The sequence below is a fragment of the Monodon monoceros genome, unplaced genomic scaffold, assembly GCF_005190385.1.
Source record: "Monodon monoceros isolate NGI ecotype Baffin Bay Population unplaced genomic scaffold, NGI_Narwhal_1 Super_Scaffold_12, whole genome shotgun sequence".
Taxonomy (NCBI): domain Eukaryota; kingdom Metazoa; phylum Chordata; class Mammalia; order Artiodactyla; family Monodontidae; genus Monodon; species Monodon monoceros.
The window spans coordinates 58060273-58080112 of record NW_021703768.1 but is presented as its reverse complement, the minus strand read 5'-3'; the positions used below and the strand labels follow the sequence as shown (position 1 = coordinate 58080112).

General features: G+C 37.4%; 1 protein-coding gene across 2 annotated transcripts; it reads right to left on the bottom strand.

Annotated features, from left to right (window-relative positions):
- Window positions 1–354: 354 nt before the first annotated feature.
- On the bottom strand, window positions 355–19817 carry UTP15 (UTP15 small subunit processome component). 2 transcript variants are annotated; one of them, XM_029218415.1, is made up of 13 exons: window positions 19644–19817; window positions 16449–16617; window positions 14707–14799; window positions 14404–14588; window positions 13074–13252; window positions 11702–11827; window positions 9962–10097; window positions 8250–8334; window positions 7263–7412; window positions 6234–6335; window positions 4591–4724; window positions 4361–4419; window positions 355–3409 (listed from the first exon to the last, which is right to left on the bottom strand). In XM_029218415.1, exons 2-13 carry the CDS (start codon window positions 16536–16538, stop codon window positions 3405–3407), a joined length of 1344 nt encoding a protein of 447 aa, XP_029074248.1. In that variant the 5' UTR covers window positions 16539–16617; window positions 19644–19817; the 3' UTR covers window positions 355–3404. The 2 variants fall into 2 exon arrangements, with proteins under 2 accessions (XP_029074248.1, XP_029074246.1); XM_029218413.1 differs by having other exon boundaries at window positions 3257–3582.
- Window positions 19818–19840: the final 23 nt, after the last annotated feature.

Sequence of the window (19840 nt, the reverse complement as noted above, 5' to 3'; positions counted from 1 at the left end):
CATTCCCCCAACAATACTGAACAACAGAAATATTCTAGGTTACTTTTACAGGTATCAACTCGATTCTCACAAGCACTTTTAGTGATTTTGTTTGTCTGATTAACAGATGAAGAAAATGAAATACAAAATGGTAAAATAACTTGACTAAAGGCACACAGCTAGTGAGTGGCTGAGTCAAGATTCAAACCCAGGCAGAGGGCTCCAGAGTATGAGCCCTTGACCTCCCTAGAAGTACTTTTTCTGTTCTCTCCTCAAACTTTCTAGCCTCTGAACTCCTCCTTCTCCAACCTGTTTCAGTTGGTGGTTTTTTCCCATAAAGGAACTTAGTAAAGAACTTCCACAAACCCCCAGCACCACAGCTATACACCCAATTACATCTGTGCCATATCTTCTGCCTTCCCTCTTGAGCTATGCCCAAACTATTAACTTCCTGTCTAAGCCGACCATTCCATTTGGGCCCCCTTCCAAGCACACTGCTCCAGCAATTGGTCCCCTCTCTCTACTCTGATCATCAGTTTCCCCCTCTCTCCAGAGGGATTATCCCCACCAGCATACAGTCTGTCATTTCATTCAAAAAACGACTATATTTTAATAATCATTTTAAATGGGGCTTTTAATTAATGTTTGATAGTTGATTTAAGTTGAACAGACTAAATTTCTTTAAACAATCCCATTTACAACCCAAAGTCCTTTAAACAGTTTAACAGCATTTACACTTTTAAGATATTTTCTTGTAAATAGCACTTCAAATGCTTGACCCAACAAGCAAAACCTTCCCAAGTACTTAACTCTTATAAATATAATAAATGTACAGTGACTAAGTTCTCTGACATATTTCAGTATTTCTGCAGGCTTTCTAAGATCTTAAAATACATTTCAACTAAAATTTACAAGTCTAAAAATCTGTTAGGCATTTTAAGTTGGAAATGAAGGCCAGTGTTACATACTGTAATATGTCAGGTATGTTCCAATACTACTTCAAATAGCAAATACTACAGTTTGTCCCAATGACTATAAAAAACTATTCCTGAACTTAACACTGAAGTATTGATGGCTATGGGAATTGTTTCCTAACCTTTTTGAAAATTTGTAATTGTTACATATTGCATCTAAAAACGCCAGCACTCTGTGAAGTTTTGTTAAAGGGAATGAGTGGTTTGGGCCCCAGCAGGCAGGCCAGTTCAGGGTGCTGGCATGAGGGACTCAAGCTTGGGGGAATTCAAGGGTGAATTAACTACTGTAGTAAATTCAATGATAAATGAGAATACCAACCTTAGATGGTTGTGGTGAGAATCAAATAAAATAATGTACGGGAAAACCCTTGTCACATGTGAGTTGATGGCAGTTTTTTGGTAGAATTTTAACCTTTCATTCTTACTGTTGATAGTATCCAATCTATCAGCATATTTATGAAGTTACATTTTTTTTAAAGCTTTAAATTTATTTAAATAAATTAACCCTTCTTAACATGAAGACACAGTTTCTAACCTTGACTAATCTCATAATTACTCAGGGAAGCAAACTCCTGGTTTCTTATAAGCCACTGGGCTTCATGATTGCTTAAATCAATTGATGAGGGGGAAACCAGACCCTCTGTTTGAGCATATGTCCTCATCAGAACATAGGAATATTTTTTTTCTGCTTTAAAAAAATATATCTGAGGGCCTCCCTGGTGGCGCAGTGGTCGAGAGTCAGCCTGCCGATGCAGCGGACACGGGTTCGTGCCCCGGTCCGGGAGGATCCCACATGCCGCGGAGCGGCTGGGCCCGTGAGCCATGGCCGCTGAGCCTGCGCGTCCGGAGCCTGTGCTCCGCAACGGGAGAGGCCACAACAGTGAGAGGCCCGTGTACCGCAAATAAAAAAATATATATATATATATCTCTGAATTCACAGAACGGAAATTTTAAGAGGAGACTGCAATTACAAAATCTTCCTTTAAGAATTCTTCTGGCCTGACATTTCCTTAATTAACTACTTAAGGAACTGGGGGAAGGTGGAAAAGGTAGCAAGTGTAAAATCAGTGTGCTAGGAATCAGTAACCAGTTACTATCCATCAGGAATTGAAACATCTCAGAAAGCCAAGAAGAAAATATGAATTTCTTTATAAAAAAATGTGAATTACATTGAACTTTTTTTTAAAAACACAAGTATTTTCCAAAACAAGCAACTCTGGCTTGGGGTTCTGAAACACAAAATGATGTTAAGAATAGAGGAGAAAAAAAAAAAACCTAAACACAGATCAAATGGTTTCCAGAGGTAGGTAGCTACAAAATAAGCTCCAAATATATCAATATGTATAAAAAACGCTGAAAGGCTATTAATCACGAGACATGGCAAATTTTATCATTCTACTGACCTGAAGCAAGTTGAAAAGCTAGTAGAAAGGCTGCATATTTGGGGAAGAGGAAAAACATGGTCTGTAAGGCCTACCTGCAGACCTTGCTCTGAGAAGCACAGTCAAGATTACAGAAAGAAAAAGAACCATGGGCTGCTGAGCACAATTTTTAGTATTCAAATCTGCCTCATCACACTCTCTGAATACAGGTCAAACTAGGGTCAATTATTCAGAGTTGGCCACTAATTTGCCACACTTGGAACAGATACAGCCCAATTACCAGCTAGGTGGAACACGTGGCCTGGGATAAGGGATGGCATCAAGGAGAGGGAGGTAAACTCAGCTGGGGCTTGGGAATCCCAAGTGCCCCGATTAGAGTGAAGAAAGAATTTATTTGTTGTTGCCATTTGTTTTGTTGTTGTTGTTTTTCCAGGATAGAAGGGAAAAGTAAAGCCCTGTTCCTTTGGCAGTATTCCTAGTTGAAACCCTCTCCAGAGTTCTGAATGCCTACTCAAATGCTGAAACAGAACTCTGCTGTAGTAAAATTAATGTCGGGCTTCCCTGGTGGCGAAGTGGTTGAGAGTCTGCCTGCCGATGCAGGGGACACGGGTCTGTGCCCCGGTCTGGGAAGATCCCACATGCCGCGGAGCGGCTGGGCCCGTGAGCCATGGCCGCTGAGCCTGCGCATCCAGAGCCTGTGCTCCACAATGGGAGAGGCCACAGCAATGAGAGGCCCGCGTACCGCAAAAAAAAAAAAAAAAAATTAATGTCAATTTGTCCAAGATGGACATACACTATGACCAAAACATCTTCCAGCTAAAGATGCCAGGAGATAATTCAAAATAGCACATGGAAAACCATGATTAAAAACAGGTTCTTATTTTCCAAGCACAGTTATTCCAGTCTCTTCCATAAAACTGCTTCTGTAAATAGTTTTTTTTATGTATCAAACAGTCTCCTCCCAGTAGTCAACCGCATCAAATCTATTCCAAGTTAGGAGTTCTTATGTGTCCTGTTAAGCACACGCTATGATTCAATCTTCTTGTTCTCTAGAAATCCATCAGATGCATTATGCTGCAACAAAGAAGGGCTTTCTTTACTTGTCATGGTAGCAAAAAGCATATCCATCATCCCCAAGGTTTCTAGTAGTTCTCTTTGGTAATCAATCTCTTTTTCTACAAGTCCTTGAAGTAACAAAAACTTTTTATCAACTACAGGTGACTGACCAATCACAGGTAGATATATATCTAGAAAGAGAGAGAGGAAACACATTTACTAGAAACATCTTTCTAAACAATACATGAACAACAATATTTAGAAAAAGTACAAAAATATTAAATATAAAAGACATTGAAAAATCTGTACTTATTTTACAACTTATGTTTTACATAAAGTAAACAATCCATCTGAAAAACGTATTTCAAAAAGAAATAATTAAAGAAAGTACAGTGTTAAGGTTCTGACTTATTTTCATTTTCCCATTAAAAATTAGTCGTGGGGGCTTCCCTGGTGGCGCAGTGGTTGAGAGTCCACCTGCCGATGCAGGGGACACGGGTTCGTGCCCCGGTCCAGGAAGATCCCACATGCCGCAGAGCGGCTGGACCCGTGAGCCATGGCCGCTGAGCCTGCGTGTCCGGAGCCTGCGCTCCGCAACGGCAGAGGCCACAACAGTGAGAGGGCTGCTTTTTATTATATTTTTCAGCACTAGAGATTTCTTTCTGTTCTTGAAAATACAGTTTGTTCTCTTTGAAAAAAAAAAAAATTAGTCATGGTCATTGGAGGTATTTAAGGAAAAACCTTTTTAAATTATAATAACCCTGGTGCCAGCAACTGAAAGCCAATCCATTGTAAACATTTTACTCCCACTTTAAAATGCACTGATTTACTACTATTGTTTGTTTTCTCCATGAAGTCTTCACTGGAGAACTGATAAAGACAAGGTATATCAATCTATTTGATTTCATTATTTGACATCTCTACTTCTGCAAGTATGCTACAATTTTTCAGGTTTTAACAGCTACTTACCAATAATTATTTCGGCAGCATTAATCAAAACAGGGGCAAATCTTGGCTGGGACAGATTCCTACAAAGCAAAAATTCTGTTTACTGAAACCTGGAAACTTAAAGAAAAAAAATCCTTAAAATAGATTTACTAAACTGTTCTGTCAGTTCTTTACAAAGCTCAAACTAAAAGTAAATTTGGAGATAAAATTTCAGATGCGAAATACATGCGCTTCATAGACATAAAACATACCTTATCAAAAAATTAAGAACACGACTGATTTCCTTTTCATCTCGACCTGCAAGGGCATTTGCAAGGACTCCTCTTCGATTTAGCTCCTTTATGATGGAAACTGTAATCTCAGGCGTCTTTATTGCACAACTGGGCTAGAAAATTTTTCAGAGTCAACATGAGCAGACAAGACAGTACAAGAAAAAAATCATAGTCTTGGAACTCACTAACAATTACCAAATTTAAACAGGTTTTTTTCTTCCCAGTTTTGAGTCGTGGTAATGACAAGGCAAGAAACAAAATGATTCTTTTAAAAATAAGCTCCCTGTAGATACATCAATTGTAACAAATGCACCACTCTGGTGGGGATGTTGATAAGGGGGGAGGCTATGCATGTGTGGGGCAGGTAGTATATGGGAAATCTCTGTACCTTCCCCTCAACTGTGCTGTGAACCTAGAACTGCTCTAAAAAAAAGTCTTAATAAAAAATTCACACACAATCTGTAGTGAGGTGGATGGACCCAGAGTCTGTCATACAGAGTGAATAAAGTCAGAAAGAGAAAAACAAATACCGTATGCTAACACCTATATATGGAATCTAAAAAAAGATGGTTCTGAAGAACCTAGGGGCAGGATAGGAATAAAGACACAGACACCAAGAATGGACTTGAGGACACGGGTAGGGGGAAGGGTAAGCTGGGACAAAGTGAGAGAGTGACATGGACATATATACACTACCAAATGTAAAACAGATAGCTAGTGGGAAGCAACCGCATAGCATAGGGAGATCAGCTCGGTGCTTTGTGACCACCTAGAGGGGTGGGATAGGGAGGGTGGGAGGGAGGGAGACACAAGAGGGAGGAGATATGGGGATATATGTATATGTATAGCTGATTCACTTTGTTATAAAGCAGAAACTAACACACCATTGTAAAGCAATTATACTCCAATAAAGATGTTAAAAAAATAATAAAATAAAATAAAATTGATTACCATCCAGCCCTTATTAAAACTCAGTTGACACAACTGGTATTTGAGAGAAGAAATCTATGGACCAAGTTAACCATCACTGCTCTAAATTGGTTTTTAGCTATGTTCTATTATAAGTGAATTCTTACTTGAATTGTATTTGGTTACCTATTTGTTGAAATGACACTACAGAAGCTGTGGGCGTTTATTATTATGTCTTTGGCTTTTACAGAGGGTTAATACATAATCCTATGCTTGAGAATATTTCTGCATCTTCTAATGACATAAAGACTATCACACGATTCCTACATTTTTCTTCATGTTCCAACTAAAAACAACTCATGATAAATTTCTCTGTACTACAGTGTGAAAAAAAACGTTGTGTATTTTTTCTAAAATATAGATATATATGTTTCATTTATCTAATAGCAATTATGAAATTCAATCCATTATCCTTATTACCTTGCTTCTAGGAAACTGGAATATACATTTATGTTCCACTCTAGTATATATTCATAACCTAAGTTTCTGCATCTTTCTATAGTATGGGTATTCATATTCAATATGATTTTAGCAACCTATTTATATGTGTGTGTCACAAATTACATCCACTTTTTTGAAGTAGAAAGAATATAAATAAAATTTAAAAAAAATACACACACACACACACACACACACACACATTCCTCATTCACCTCAAGGACTCTGTCAAGTGCCTTAGAGATCCGGAAGTTTTTCAGATCCCTGTCATACAATTCTAGGTGTTTCTTTGATGGTCTGTTGATCAAAATGTCATCCTGCATTGAAAAGTAAATTTACAGAGAAAAATCAAATATCCTTTTAGAGCTTCATTCAAAATAAACTTCTTCGTAGTGGTATTTCTTTTTTTTTTTTTTCGCTGTACGCGGGCCTCTCACTGTTGTGGCCTCTCCCGTTGTGGAGCACAGGCTCCGGACGCGCAGGCTCAGCGCCCATGGCTCACGGGCCCAGCCGCTCCGCGGCATGTGGGATCTTCCCAGACCGGGGCACAAACCCGTGTCCCCTGCATCGGCAGGCGGACTCTCAACCACTGCGCCACCAGCGAAGCCCCCGTAGTGGTATTTTTTCATAGTTCTGTGGTATCCTTGAACTGTATCATAAAAAATGGTCATATGCCCATATTGTCGATTAAATGAAAATGGAATAATCTGCCACATCACTGTGTTCTTAGTGTCCTATGATTTTAACTTACGATACATACATGATACCTCCGTTCTGGGCAAACATTACTCACTGCAATTCTCTGTACATAGCAAGCACTGATTCAGCAGAAAGAGAAAACAAGAATCAGAGAAAGTGCCATCTAGTCCCAGTAAAGCAATCCTGGATCAACACAACTTCCTTATATCTCCATCTTCTCCATCTTCAGATGCCAAATGGAGATATTATTGGCTCTACTCTTTTTCAGGGTTGTTTACAAGATCAAATCAGATAGCATGGGAAAGACACTGTTCTGAGCACCACAGCATTGTTATGATTCAGGGCATTAAGAAGTACAGTTCTTACTTCCCATTACTTATTAATTTAATGTCCCCAATCTAGCAATGTGGAGATAAATGAGGTAGAGAAAAGCAAAATGAAGCTAAATGCCATGTGAACTACACTTTCCAGTAATGCGCAGGGATGAGGTTGGATACTCTAACAAATTTCACCTTTAAAACAAATTACACAAAATATATAAATACCTGTTGTTTCATATAATTTTTTCCTTTAATAAAAGTTCGATATGCAGGCCTTCTTCTCCTGGGAAGAGAATCCTTCTTTGCTTCAGATTTCCGATGTTTAACACTCAGTATTCCATTGGTCATTCCTACAACTATTGTCTCATCTTCATGCTAACAGCAATTAGAAAAATAAGTTAGTATATTCCTAACTCATAATTCATCTTACTTTTTCTTCAAAATACCATTTATAATGTGTTTGCCACTTATCCATACTTTCAACAAGAGTTCCATTCAGATACAGATACTCCAACAAAAAGTTAGAATAAAATCATTTTTTTCCTCCAAGATACTATTATATTGACAGAACTTTTAATTATACTTGGAAATTATCACTGGCAGTTTGTATAATAATACAGTTAATGACATCTTAAGAAACTTCCAAAATAATTTTTTTCCCACATCCTCTTCCTAGAAACAGAATGATGTGGTAGCATGACTTTCCACAATCTTGTCAAGAAAATATTTTATAATAACTTTTCCCCTCCCAATTTCTATATAATGTATTCAAATCTATTCCTCTTCAATGGCTCATGAAACTTGACAATGAACATTCCAGAAGGAGCAGTTAACAAAGAAAAGGAGACATCATTTCATTGTGTTGCCCCCTATTCTCCTTTTTTTTTTGCTCAGAGAGCCAACTTGACTTTCTGGAGTATTTAACCCTTTGGGTAAATATACTGAAGAGAGATTTATCTGCTTTCCAGGTCCTGTCCTTAGTGTTAACAATGCCTACAATAGTGTAGTTAGTTTCAAGCTATGCAGTGAGTGGGACCTAAATCTGAATTCATGCCTAGTTACTGAGACAAGTTACATGTTCTAGCAATTATCTAATGGGGTGAAAAGAAAATAATACTTGTACAAGTACAAAGATAAACCCTAATATTCCATTTTAGTTTCATTTAACAGGCAAGGTTAGTGAAAGCTTTAAAAAGAGCTAAAAGTACTTACTGCAAGTGCAAGACTCAAAATTGAAGCTGCATAATCAAAACTGTGGACTACTTTATAGGAACTTGTGCTATATACTTTCACCTTCCTAATGAAAAAGAAAGCTTTGTCACAAATCATCTTGGAAATGAGCATAAAAGGTAAAATTTCTATTTTTTGAAACTCAATATATGAATATTAAAACTTATACAACAATGAAGAAAAACAATAATATTAGTTACAAACTAATTCATCACTGGATCTCTTTTAAAAATGAACTGTTTATTGTTATGCTTGCATAAAGACTTCAACCAGCCACCAGAAGGATAGACCACTGTCTCCTGAAAATGAAACTTGAAAGTAAAGAAAAAGCAACATGAATGTTCATTGGAAAGAGCAGGGTTTCTCAGCTTCATTCAGCATTATCGACATTTCGGCCAGGATAATTCTTTGAAATGGTGGCTGTTCTGTGCACCGCAAGATGTTTAGCAGCATCCTTGGCCTCTACTCACTGCACACCAACAGCACTACACCCCCAAGTTGTGACAACCACCAAAAATGTCCGCAGATAGTGCCAAATAGCCCGCTGGAGGACAAAAATCACTCTGGGTTGAGAACTACTATGAATAGAGGAACTTACACCTAGCTTTTGAGGGACACATCTAAAAATCAAGTCTCAAATTGCCTAGTAACACCATTGCAGAGAATCTGCTATATATTTACATAGTAAGTTCCTCTGTGTTAGAAATATTTTCTAGCTTTTAAAATATGTATACTTTTTAATAAACATGCTGAAAAACCAAGGCTTTCCATATCAGTGAAAAAGGGAAATATGGAAATAAAATGACCAACAATAGATAAATATAAGTAAATTCTAGAACTGGGCCATCATTCTAGCCACATGTGGCTAATGAGCACTTAAAATGTGGTCAGTGAAAAAGAAGGGAATTTTTTATTTTACTTAATTTTAATCAACTTAAATTTTAAAACTGAGGCAGTATAAAATATTTTCCTGTTAAACACAAGTATATTTATTTCACTTTAACTGTAAAGTATTACTACTGTATTAAGGGCATGTATTCGATGCTGAACTTGCTTCTAGTCTATCATTAATAATTTTTACATTGAATACATACTGAAATAATATTTTAGAGTAAATAACTTATTAAATTAATTTTACCTAGTACCTTTTAGCTTTTAAACATGACTGGTAAAACACTTAAAATTACATATGTAGCTCACATTATATTTCTATTGTACAGCACTGTTCTAGAACATTAATGAAACACTAATACCTACTGAAAAGAGTAATATTTAGAAATATGTATTTCTATACATTAATGTATAGAAATTTTTACATGAAGTTTTAAATTTTAAAGAATACAAGCTATTGTATATATATATATATACACATACTCATTATAAATACTTCAAAATATACAAACATACAATGATTTTAAAAGAAAGCTACAGAATAATAGAAATTATTTTAAAAGATTAATGTTCACATGGTTCAATAAAATTCCTCAAGTATATAAATCAATAAATTACCTCAAGGGAGAAAATAAGTTTGCTATACGTAAATGAAATGTCAAAACTATTTTCAACTCAATAGATTTTTTTTCATGGAAATCATTTGGGAGAATATTTATTCTATCACAAATACTGCAGAAATAACTCAAGCAGTAAACATGTGTACATTAAGAATGATCCAGAAAGAAAATTAAAATGCTAACCTATCCAGTGAGCCAGAAAGTAACCTCTGTCCAGAGCTGCTCAGACATAAGCACGTCACAGTTTTATGATGATTTTTCAAAGACACTAGCAACTGTCCTCCTTTTAGCATGTCCCAGACTTTAATGTAACGACCTCCTATAAAAAGAAATAATCATTAGTTTGATTATGAAAGGATCTGAAAAGCACTCTTCACTGGACACTCCACAGCATGGAGTGGAGGAATTCCAGAGCCAGACTGCCTGGTTTCAGTGCTGGGTCTACTATTTACTGGGTACGTGGCTGATAATAATTACAGTTCCTACCTCACAAAAACCTGTTATGATGATTAAATAATTTCATATTTGTAAAGTACACAGAACTGCCTGGCAAAATAAGAAGTATAATCAAGAAAGATTTTATTTTAACAAGATTAAAATAATTCTACAAAAGGAATTCTGTATAACCATGGAAAAGAATAACAGATTTCATTTCCTAAAAATTCTGTGAATCCCAACAAAACTGAAAAACTCTGTAACTTTTACTCTATGAATTGGAAGCATCTTTAAAGGCAATTTAATCCAGGGGTTTAAAAAGAATTTTTTTATTATGGCGTCTTTTCTTTCAATGAAATACTAAGCAAAAGTCTAGTAGGTAAAATGGAAAAAGAGGCTGGGGGGCTGGGGTGGGAGGGGATGAAGTTCTTACTTATCCTGACTATGTAAAAGCACCTGGAACCCAATTTGCAGTCCCTGTCTCCCTACATGTAGCAGCTCATGAGAGAGATCACAGTTTGAAACCACTGATCTGGCCCAACCTCTCATTTTCAAGGTCTATATTGGTTAAAGGATTGCCCAAGGCCACACAATTAGCTACTGACACAACGGAGATTAGCATACAGGCATCCACTCTCCCTGTTCAACTTGTATGTACTTCCATTTCTCAAAATAACAGCAAGAAAAATAGGTAACTCTGACAATATTATCAACTTACTTTGAAAGCAAATAGGTACTGGGGAAAAGAGTATAAAACAGGATAACTTCTATTTGGATTTTAGAATTAAGCAAAAAACAAAACAAAGCTACACACTACCTACGTATTCTTCTAATGTCAACACATTAATTTTGACTTAACAAATGGAAAAAGAGAATTTACTTCTTCCATTATAATTTTTTAAATGCACCTCAGTTCCAACTTGATAAAAAATGTATCAAGGCCCCTTTGACTCCACGTTATCTTCTCCTCCAGCACTATCAGCTATTTGCTGGGTAAGGCCACTTCAATCAAGAGTCACATAAAAAGAGATAAGCCTGATTCTAGATCTGAAAGAACCTGTGTTTTCAAAAGCTGCCGCAGAGCAGATCTCTTACGTAAGAACAACAGCAGGAGTACGACCTGGATTTTTAGATTAAGTACACAATGAAGGCTCTCAAGTTCTGAGATTTCAGATCTGCCACTTTTCACTTTGTCTTGGACAAATTACTTAAAACTTTTACTTATTTTCTTTTGCAAAATAGAGGGAAAACTATCTTGTAGGCTCACCTAGGGGATTGGAGGTAATATGTTTATAATAGCATAGTGCCTGGCTCATATTAGCTACTCAATAAATGAAAATTGCTTGCCTGTGCCACTTATCAACTGTCTGAGCAAAAACTGAGACATGCATTTCAAGTGCACACTGATAAATTATAAAGAGTAACTAATAAAGAAATATCTGACTCAAGACAAACAATATTGGTGAAAGCAATTTTTAAAAGAAATACCTGCTGATACCAGAAGACCTCCAGAGGGAAAAAGCAGGACACTCTCCACTGGCTGCCCATGCTCAACAGAGATAACACTCTGGTTTGTTCGTGCATCAAACATCTTCACAGTGTGATCATATGACCCTAAAATGTCAATTTTTGTACTATGTGAGTTTCACTACTCAAAATAACAAAAATTATACGTGTGTGTGTGCATAATCAAACATAAACTTTAAAGGGAGAAGAAGCATAGATGAAATTTTAAAAAGACATATGTATACTCATGAAGACACAGTACTTCCAAACCCTCTGGTACCACTGACTGTTTCTGAAGCACTAACCTACACAGAATCTTAAATGATTCCTATCTTCAGACTACTGTCACTACTGAGTCACCTGGGAATCTTTGCACAGGCACCCATTAAGACTGAACTGCACTATCTCTGTTTCTTGGCTGCTGGAGAACCTGTGAAAACCAGAGTACAGATGTTTCCAAACACATCTGGAGGATGATAAGAACAATCCCCAGGGACTTCCCTGGTGGCGCAGTCGTTAAGAATCCCCCTGCCAATGCAGGGGACACGGGTCCAATCCCTGGTCCGGGAAGATCCCACATGCCGTGGAGCAACTAAGCCCATGCACCACAACTACTGAGCCTGCACTCTAGAGCCCGCAAGCCACTACTGAGCCTGTGTGCCACAACTACTGAAGCCCACATGCCTAGTGCCTGTGCTCTGCAACAATAGAGGCCACTGCAGTGAGAAGGCCGCACACCGCAACAAAGAGTAGCCCCCGCTCGCCGCAACTAGAGAAAGCTGGCCCACAGCAACGAAGACACAACGCAGCCATAAAACAAAACAAGAAAAAACCTTGCCTTAATTCTGAGCAATAAACTTAAAATAAAAAAGCTTACTTCATAAAAAAAAAAAAAATCCCCAGAAGAAAAAGAAAATAAAACAATTGGATAAACAGAGACATATTTTTTTATAAAACTTTTTAAAACTCCTCTATCCCAGGGTAAGCTGGGACGAAATAAAAGAGTGGCATGGACATATATACACTACCAAATTTAAAATAGATAGCTAGTGGGAAGCAGCTGCATAGCATAGGGAGATCAGCTCGGTGTTTCGTGTCCACCTAGAGGGGTGGGATAGGGAGGGTGGCAGGGAGACGCAAGAGGGAGGAGAAATGGGAATATACGAATATGTATAGCTGATTCACTTTGTTATACAGCAGAAGCTAACACACCATTATAAAGCAATTATACTCCAATAAAGATGTTTAAAAAACAAAAAACAAAACTCCTCTATCTCAAAAGAGTCCCAAAGCAATATTAAAGTATATCAATAAAATTACCAACTTCAGGAGGGAAGAAAAAGATTTCACCAACCTGTTACAAAGAGATCTGGGTTCAGTTTGCTAGCACATCCACACCTCACATAATCAGAATGTTCTTTGAATGTCAGAATTTCTTTGGAGTTTGGAATATCCCATAATTTAACTGTATAATCATCAGCCCCAGAGACCACATGATATTTGTCAGCTGTAAAATCTACTGTATGAACTGCTCTGAAAAATCAAGGATCAGTATATTAAAAAGCAAGGAAAAATTATTGCTGGCACCTTCTGACATCAAACACCCTTCTTCCCAAAATAACAAAAAAAAGCAGCTCAGTTTCAGTAATTGTAGGGAGAAATCATGAGAGAATAAGAAAATCTTTAAAACAGGTATTTGTCCCCAAGCCAATTTAAAATTTATATACCCCTAGTACTATGAAGTTAATAAGAATATTAAACAGTAGCCTTAAAATTATATTTTCTAATAAGTTAACATTTCTACTTAGCACGTCAACAGAAAGTAAATGTTCTAAATGTTGGCACAAAGGTACTTTAATTTGAAAAATTTCAAAATGGATAGTTCTTGAAAAATTTCAAAATGGATATTTCTTAAAAAATTCTAAGGACACTTGTCACTAAGTAGGATCGTATTAAGTGAACTTGTTATATTTAAAATGTTTCACTGATGGACTAAGACTATCCTGATAATATAAAAAACACTTCTGAGATTTAAAATCAACAGCAAATTTCAGTGACGACATTGGTAATCCTGAAAGATATAAAACTGTCCCTAGCCATTTAATTTATAAAGGGGCAAAACACCAAATCCAAGTAGAAAAAAATCCAACTTGATTTCAAAATAACAACCTCTAATATAGTCCAAGCCTTTAGAGTTCTCATTAATAGTTGTGAGGTTGCCTTTAGATCAGCAGTTTATAACCTCAACGGCGTCACAGAACTCACTGAGAAGTTAACGAAAGTTACAGGACATCTCCATAGATAACCACACATTTCCTAAAATGTCACATACAATTCTAGAAATTCATGGGCTCCATCAAACTGGACCATAGGATTGAACCAAGTTAAGCACTGTCTTAGAACAACCAGAAAATAAAGTCCGTGACGGTACATAATCTTCACAGAACTCTGTTTTTTTCAAAGCCTGTAAAACCAGTAGAGCTTACAATCATATAAAACAAAACAAAAACACATAAAAACCAACTATCTGTAACTGTATGGTGACAGATGTTAACTCAATTCATCATGATCGTTTCACAATATATACATATAGTGAATCATTATGCTGTACACCTGAAACTAATATAATGTATGTTAATTATAGCTCAATAAAAAAAAATTAAAACAAAACAACTGTCTCTTACTTAGTATGGCCTTCAAACTGCCTGAGGGGAGCCCTGCCACTTATATCAAAAAGCTGAATGCCACCATCTTCACTGCCAGCCACAAGCAGTTTACCATCCTGCCGAAAAGTAGCACAGTATGCTGTGTCTTTAAATCGTGAAAAGGTTTTTATAGGTTCTTGGGAGTATCGGCCATAAATGTGAATCTACAAGAAGATAAAAAACACAGTATTAAAAAAAAAAAAACACACAGTATTTTACTAGATGGCTCAAGACCAGTAGTAAATATAAACTACATAAAAGAAAAACAAAAATTATATTTACCCTTGAAGAAGCTGTGACAGCATAATTATACGGAGGCTGTAGAGAAAAGTCTACTTTTGACACTGCACCAAACTCCTTGATCTGAACAGGGGTCTTAATGAAAAATAATAGTGTATTAACAAAGTTACAACTGGTAAGACATATTTAAGCATATAATTTCTTATTGACAATTTCTTTTTGTTCTTAGTAACTAGGTTGTATTTAATAGAGAAGTATGAAGAAAGCAAAAAAGATCCAAATCCCATCATCTAGACAATCTCTGTGGCCATTAAAGTAAATAAATGTATGGTTGAAAAGCCACACCCCACTTTTTCTCTTTAGCTGTGAAGTTTTCTGTGATTATTACCAGGAAAAAGTTATGCCTAAACCAGCACATATTTAACCATGTATTTTTTAACTGGCACAAAGATCATACCACACAGGCTGTTCTGCACCTTGCCTTTTTTTCACTTATTAACACCTTAGCTAATAACTTTGCATAAGAGCAACAGCTTTATCATCCATTATAAGATTCATCATAATTTAATTTACCAGTTCACTACTAACAAATAGGTTTTTCTGAGATTTCTTTTTTTTTTAATTAATTTATTTATTTATTTATTTTTGGCTGCATTGGGTCTTTGTTGCTGCATGCGGGCTTTCTCTAGCTGCGGCGAGCGGGGGGTACTCTTCGTTGCAGTGCGTGGGCTTCTCATTGCGGTGGCCTCTCTTGTTGCGGAGAATGGGCTCTAGGTGTGCAGGCTTCAGTAGTTGTGGCTCACGGGCTCTAGAGCATAGCCTCAGTAGTTGTAGCGCACGGGCTTAGCTGCTCCGCAGCATGTGGGATCTTCCCGGACCAGGGCTCGAACCCGTGTCCCCTGCATTGGCAGGCGGATTTTTAACCACTGCGCCACCAGGGAAGTCCCTGAGATTTCTAATATTACAAATAACACTTAATGAACATCTTTCTACATAAAGATAACATACTTTACACACAAATTCTGGAGAGTATATTCATTGAGTAAGTTCCAAGCTGTGGAACTTACAAGACCAAAAGGTATTTTTATCATAATAGATAATGCCAGAATTGCCCTCCAGAAAGTCTGCACCAATTTCCCTCCCTCAAGTAGCAACGATGATCAAAATTTTTCATTTGTGCCGATATAAGATGAAAAAGTATCCAAATTATTATCCAATAATTTTATTATCCAATAAATTATTATCTAAAATCCAATTATTGTTTTAATTTGCACTTCTTCAATTATGAGTGAAGCTGAAGCTCTTTTAATATATTTATTGGCCACTTAAACTTCTTTTTCTATAACCTTCCCAATCCCAATCTTTTCCCATTTTTCTGTTTAGTTGTTCAGCTTTTTAAAAAAAATCATTTGTTAGCCTTTACATATAGTCTAGAAGAATTAATTTTGCATCACTTCCTCCTTAGATTAAGAAAAATGAAAAAAAAAACCCTTCTTTCATGAGATTCAAATTCTAAAATTTATTTAATTCATTTGGCATTGATTAATCATCCATTCTGTGCTAGATAACTTCTATGATTAAACTGATTAAGGAATATGGATTTTTATTTTTATATAACTCTAAGAAAAAAATATCAGATATCAAATTTTCCACCCAAACTATAAGCTGCTGATAGATTATTTTTAGTTATTAGTTCTCTATTAGCATATCCACAGTATAAAATATGCTGAAGAAATTGACATAAACGTAAAACACCTCCCTCCCTTAATTTTGTCTATACTTACCTTATAGTTGTTCCAGTACAGTGTATCTTGGGTGATTTTTTCACCAAGTACAGGATATGCCTGGATCGCTACAGGCTTATAACCAGCCATACTTTCATAGAATTGCACTGTTATCCAAGGGTAAATAGTTTGAAATTGGTGTTAGAAATAAAGCGACTCTGCCTCACGTCTGAAAACGAAAACATTTTATAAACACATTATTATTCATAAACCTGTATATAGTTATGATTTTCACTCTGCATCTTTTCAGAAAGCTGTGTGGTAGCTTATAGATTAGTGATCAGTAACCACTTAATTTCAACTCAGAAGGGACAATCTAAAGGAAGCAGGAAGAATACAGATAGGGCTACCATAGCGTACTATCTAGAACTCAGCTATAGGCAAAGGCTATACACACATGTTCCCACACCTAACTGACCAACTTACAACACCTGGGAATAAATCTGGTTCGGCCACCCAGTAGCCAAAGCATTTAGAAACACACTGGCTTAGAATGTTCACTTACTGACAACAGAAAATGTTAAGGTGAAACTGCAAATACAAATGTTCCCTGAAATTAACCTAAAATGACATTTAATCTATAAGAACATAATCTAGGCACCTGACTTCCTGAAAGCCTAAAATTGCCAAGAAGAAAAGAAAACAAAGCTAATATTCTAATGCAGAAGATTAAAATTAAATTTAAAAGCTTAAAATAAAAATCAAATATTCTGATGTAGAAGCTTAAAATTAAGTTAATTTTAAAATGTTTAAACAGTAAGAAAGAAAACAAGAATAAAGCAATTCTGAAATTAAATTCTAAATTAAAATGACACAATAAAAATTAATTAAAACTTTAACTGACGTGTAATTAGGCCGAAATGTCTTTCCAGAACCATTCAGTTGCAACAGAGATTCAATTATATCAGAGGAATGATTCAGTGGTGCAACTCATCTTTCCCAAAAGCCTGAAAACACCGTATCAGTAACACCAAAATAAACAGGTGTGACATATTTTAAAGGCTTTGATGAAACACGGCAATCAATGATTTTAAAAGTTTTCTGTTCACTGAAGTACATATAATGTGTAGGACACACTGTTTTAGGCAATGGGGTGCAATGGTGAGTGAAACAGACATGGTCAGTGCCTTCATGTACTCCAATATTCCTCATTTCAGCTGGTAACTGGCATCTGGAATCAGCCTTGACTTGTCCTTCCTTCTCACTTCTAACATCCAAATAGTTAACAAGAGCTCATTTTACCTCCCAAATCTTTCTAAACTCCATCATGTCCACTCCACCTAGTTCCACTACTCTAATTCACATCTTCTCATCTAAAGGTCTCCCTGACTCCCTTACCTACCTTCCAAATAGCCATCAGAGTTACCTAACTACCATGCAAATCTGGCTTTTGCTACAAAGCCCAACACTGCCCAGAAAAGAAGGTGCAAGCTCCTTTACATGGCATGTAAGGCCCTCTGTGATCTTGCCCTTGCTTACCTTTCCAGCTTCCCTCGTTATTCCCTTAACACACCATGCTCTTTCTTGTCTCAATGTTGTTCTTCATTTGTCCTCTCTGGCAGGAATGACCTCTTTCTACCTACCTCCTATTTATCATTTAAAGTTCAACTCAAGGATCACATCCTCCAAGAAACCTCTCACCTCCTAAGCTGGGTCAGGGGCTTGTCTTCTATAATCCTACATGACTCTGTATTTCTGTCAATGCACATAATCACATTGCATTTGTAATGACCCCTTTTTCCCATTGAATTGAACATTTCATATCTGAAAGATTAAAAACAAGTGCTCAAAGAATGTTTGTGGAAGGAAAGGAAGCACTGTGCTGGGTTATATGGGAAACAAAATTAAAGTCACAGGTGGTATCTATTGTATGAACACTGCTATAGAGCACAAGTCCACGAAGTTTTTCTGTAAAAGGACAAATAATAAATATTTTAGGCTTCACAGGCCAACAGGCAAAATGGAGGATATTATGTAGTTATTTATATAGCATGAAAGAAAAACGTCCCAATTTTTTACTAAGGAAACCGCCCCAAATAATTATAAGTTCAATATTTTGTTTATGAATGAAAGGAATGGGACTTTTTGGAGGAGAGGGAAAACATTTCACTTACTCTGGTTCAAAGTTAGTGTTTCCTATCATCAAATAGATTGCAAATATTCATCTATAAAAATCATTCTTGGCTCACTGAATACCCCAAAACATACACTGGGCCAGATCTAGCCTGTGGGCCTTCGCCCCTTACTACCGCAGAGCTGACCCTTGAACAACACGGGTTTGAACCGCGTGGGTCCGCTTAGAGGCAGATTTTTTTCAATAAATACTACAGTACTACAGAATTCCCGTTTTTTTGAATGCACAAGCAGAACCCAACATGTGGAGGAACCTGGAAAAAGAGGAACCGCGCATATGGAGGGCCCACTGTAAGTTATCCTTCAGGGGAAGGTTGGGGCCCCTAAACCCCCCCCTCCCCCGCAGTGTTCAAGGGTCAGCTGTATAGGCAAAGGAGTACATAACTCTGCCTTGAAAGAAATCGTTTAAAGCTTTAGAAGGAAAAAGCGAGGCACAGGAACAGTGGTTTGCCAGATTAAAGTGAGGAACAGCATTAGAGGCAGGGGAGGGTAAGCAAGACAGAGCAAAGGCACGGATGCAAGTGATGTGAAAATGAATAGGAAGAAAATGATCAGGGAGAGGTTAGAGGCTGAGAAACTGGGACTAAATGAAAAACAGGTACTACTACATCACAATGCAGAATACCAAATGTATGCTATAAGTAACGTACGTAACACGGAGCGCTCAGAAGCGATTTTTAACTCTAACTGGGCGGCTGCCAGAAAGATTCAAAGTGTGCAATTCAGCTGGGCCTTTAAGTTTAACATTAAAACGAATTAACCATTTAACATGGGTGGGCACTGCAAACTGCGGGAACCTCACAAGCAAAGACAGAGATAGAAATCAGTCTAAAGGGGTGTGGCTTACTCCGGGGACTAATGACGGTGGACAGTAGGTGTAGACGTGACGTGACTGTAGAGGAGGAAAATCTAGGTTGAAGGTAAATTGCGGGGATCCTGAGAAGCTGGTTAAGGAGTTTAGCTATTCCGCGGAGACTGGGAAACCCCAGAGGAGCATGCTAGATACCAAGGAAGGCCCGATGTGAGTCTGGGCCACCCCCATTGGGAACCCCCTTCACCTACCTCCGATGGGCCCGGAGGGTCCGCCGAGCCTCCCCGGCCTCAAGGAGAAGTTCTTGGACTCCGTCAGCCCCCTCCCCGGCCTCAAGGAGAAGTTCTTGGACTCCGTCAGCCCCCTCCCCGGACTGTGCGGTAGAACATGCGGAAGGTCACGCGGATCCTGGAAGGAGCTGCCGAAACACGCCACGAACAGAACGGCG

Coding starts and splice junctions, on each gene's coding strand:
- UTP15 (XM_029218413.1), bottom strand. CDS start 16,538: ATGGCTGGTTATAAGCCTGTAGCGATCCAGGCATATCCTGTACTTGGT. Junction 10,098..11,701: donor AGGTCTTCTGGTATCAGCAG/GTATTTCTTTTA, acceptor TTCTTTTTATAG/GAGGTCGTTACATTAAAGTC. Junction 6,336..7,262: donor AAAATTATATGAAACAACAG/GTATTTATATAT, acceptor TTTTCAATGCAG/GATGACATTTTGATCAACAG.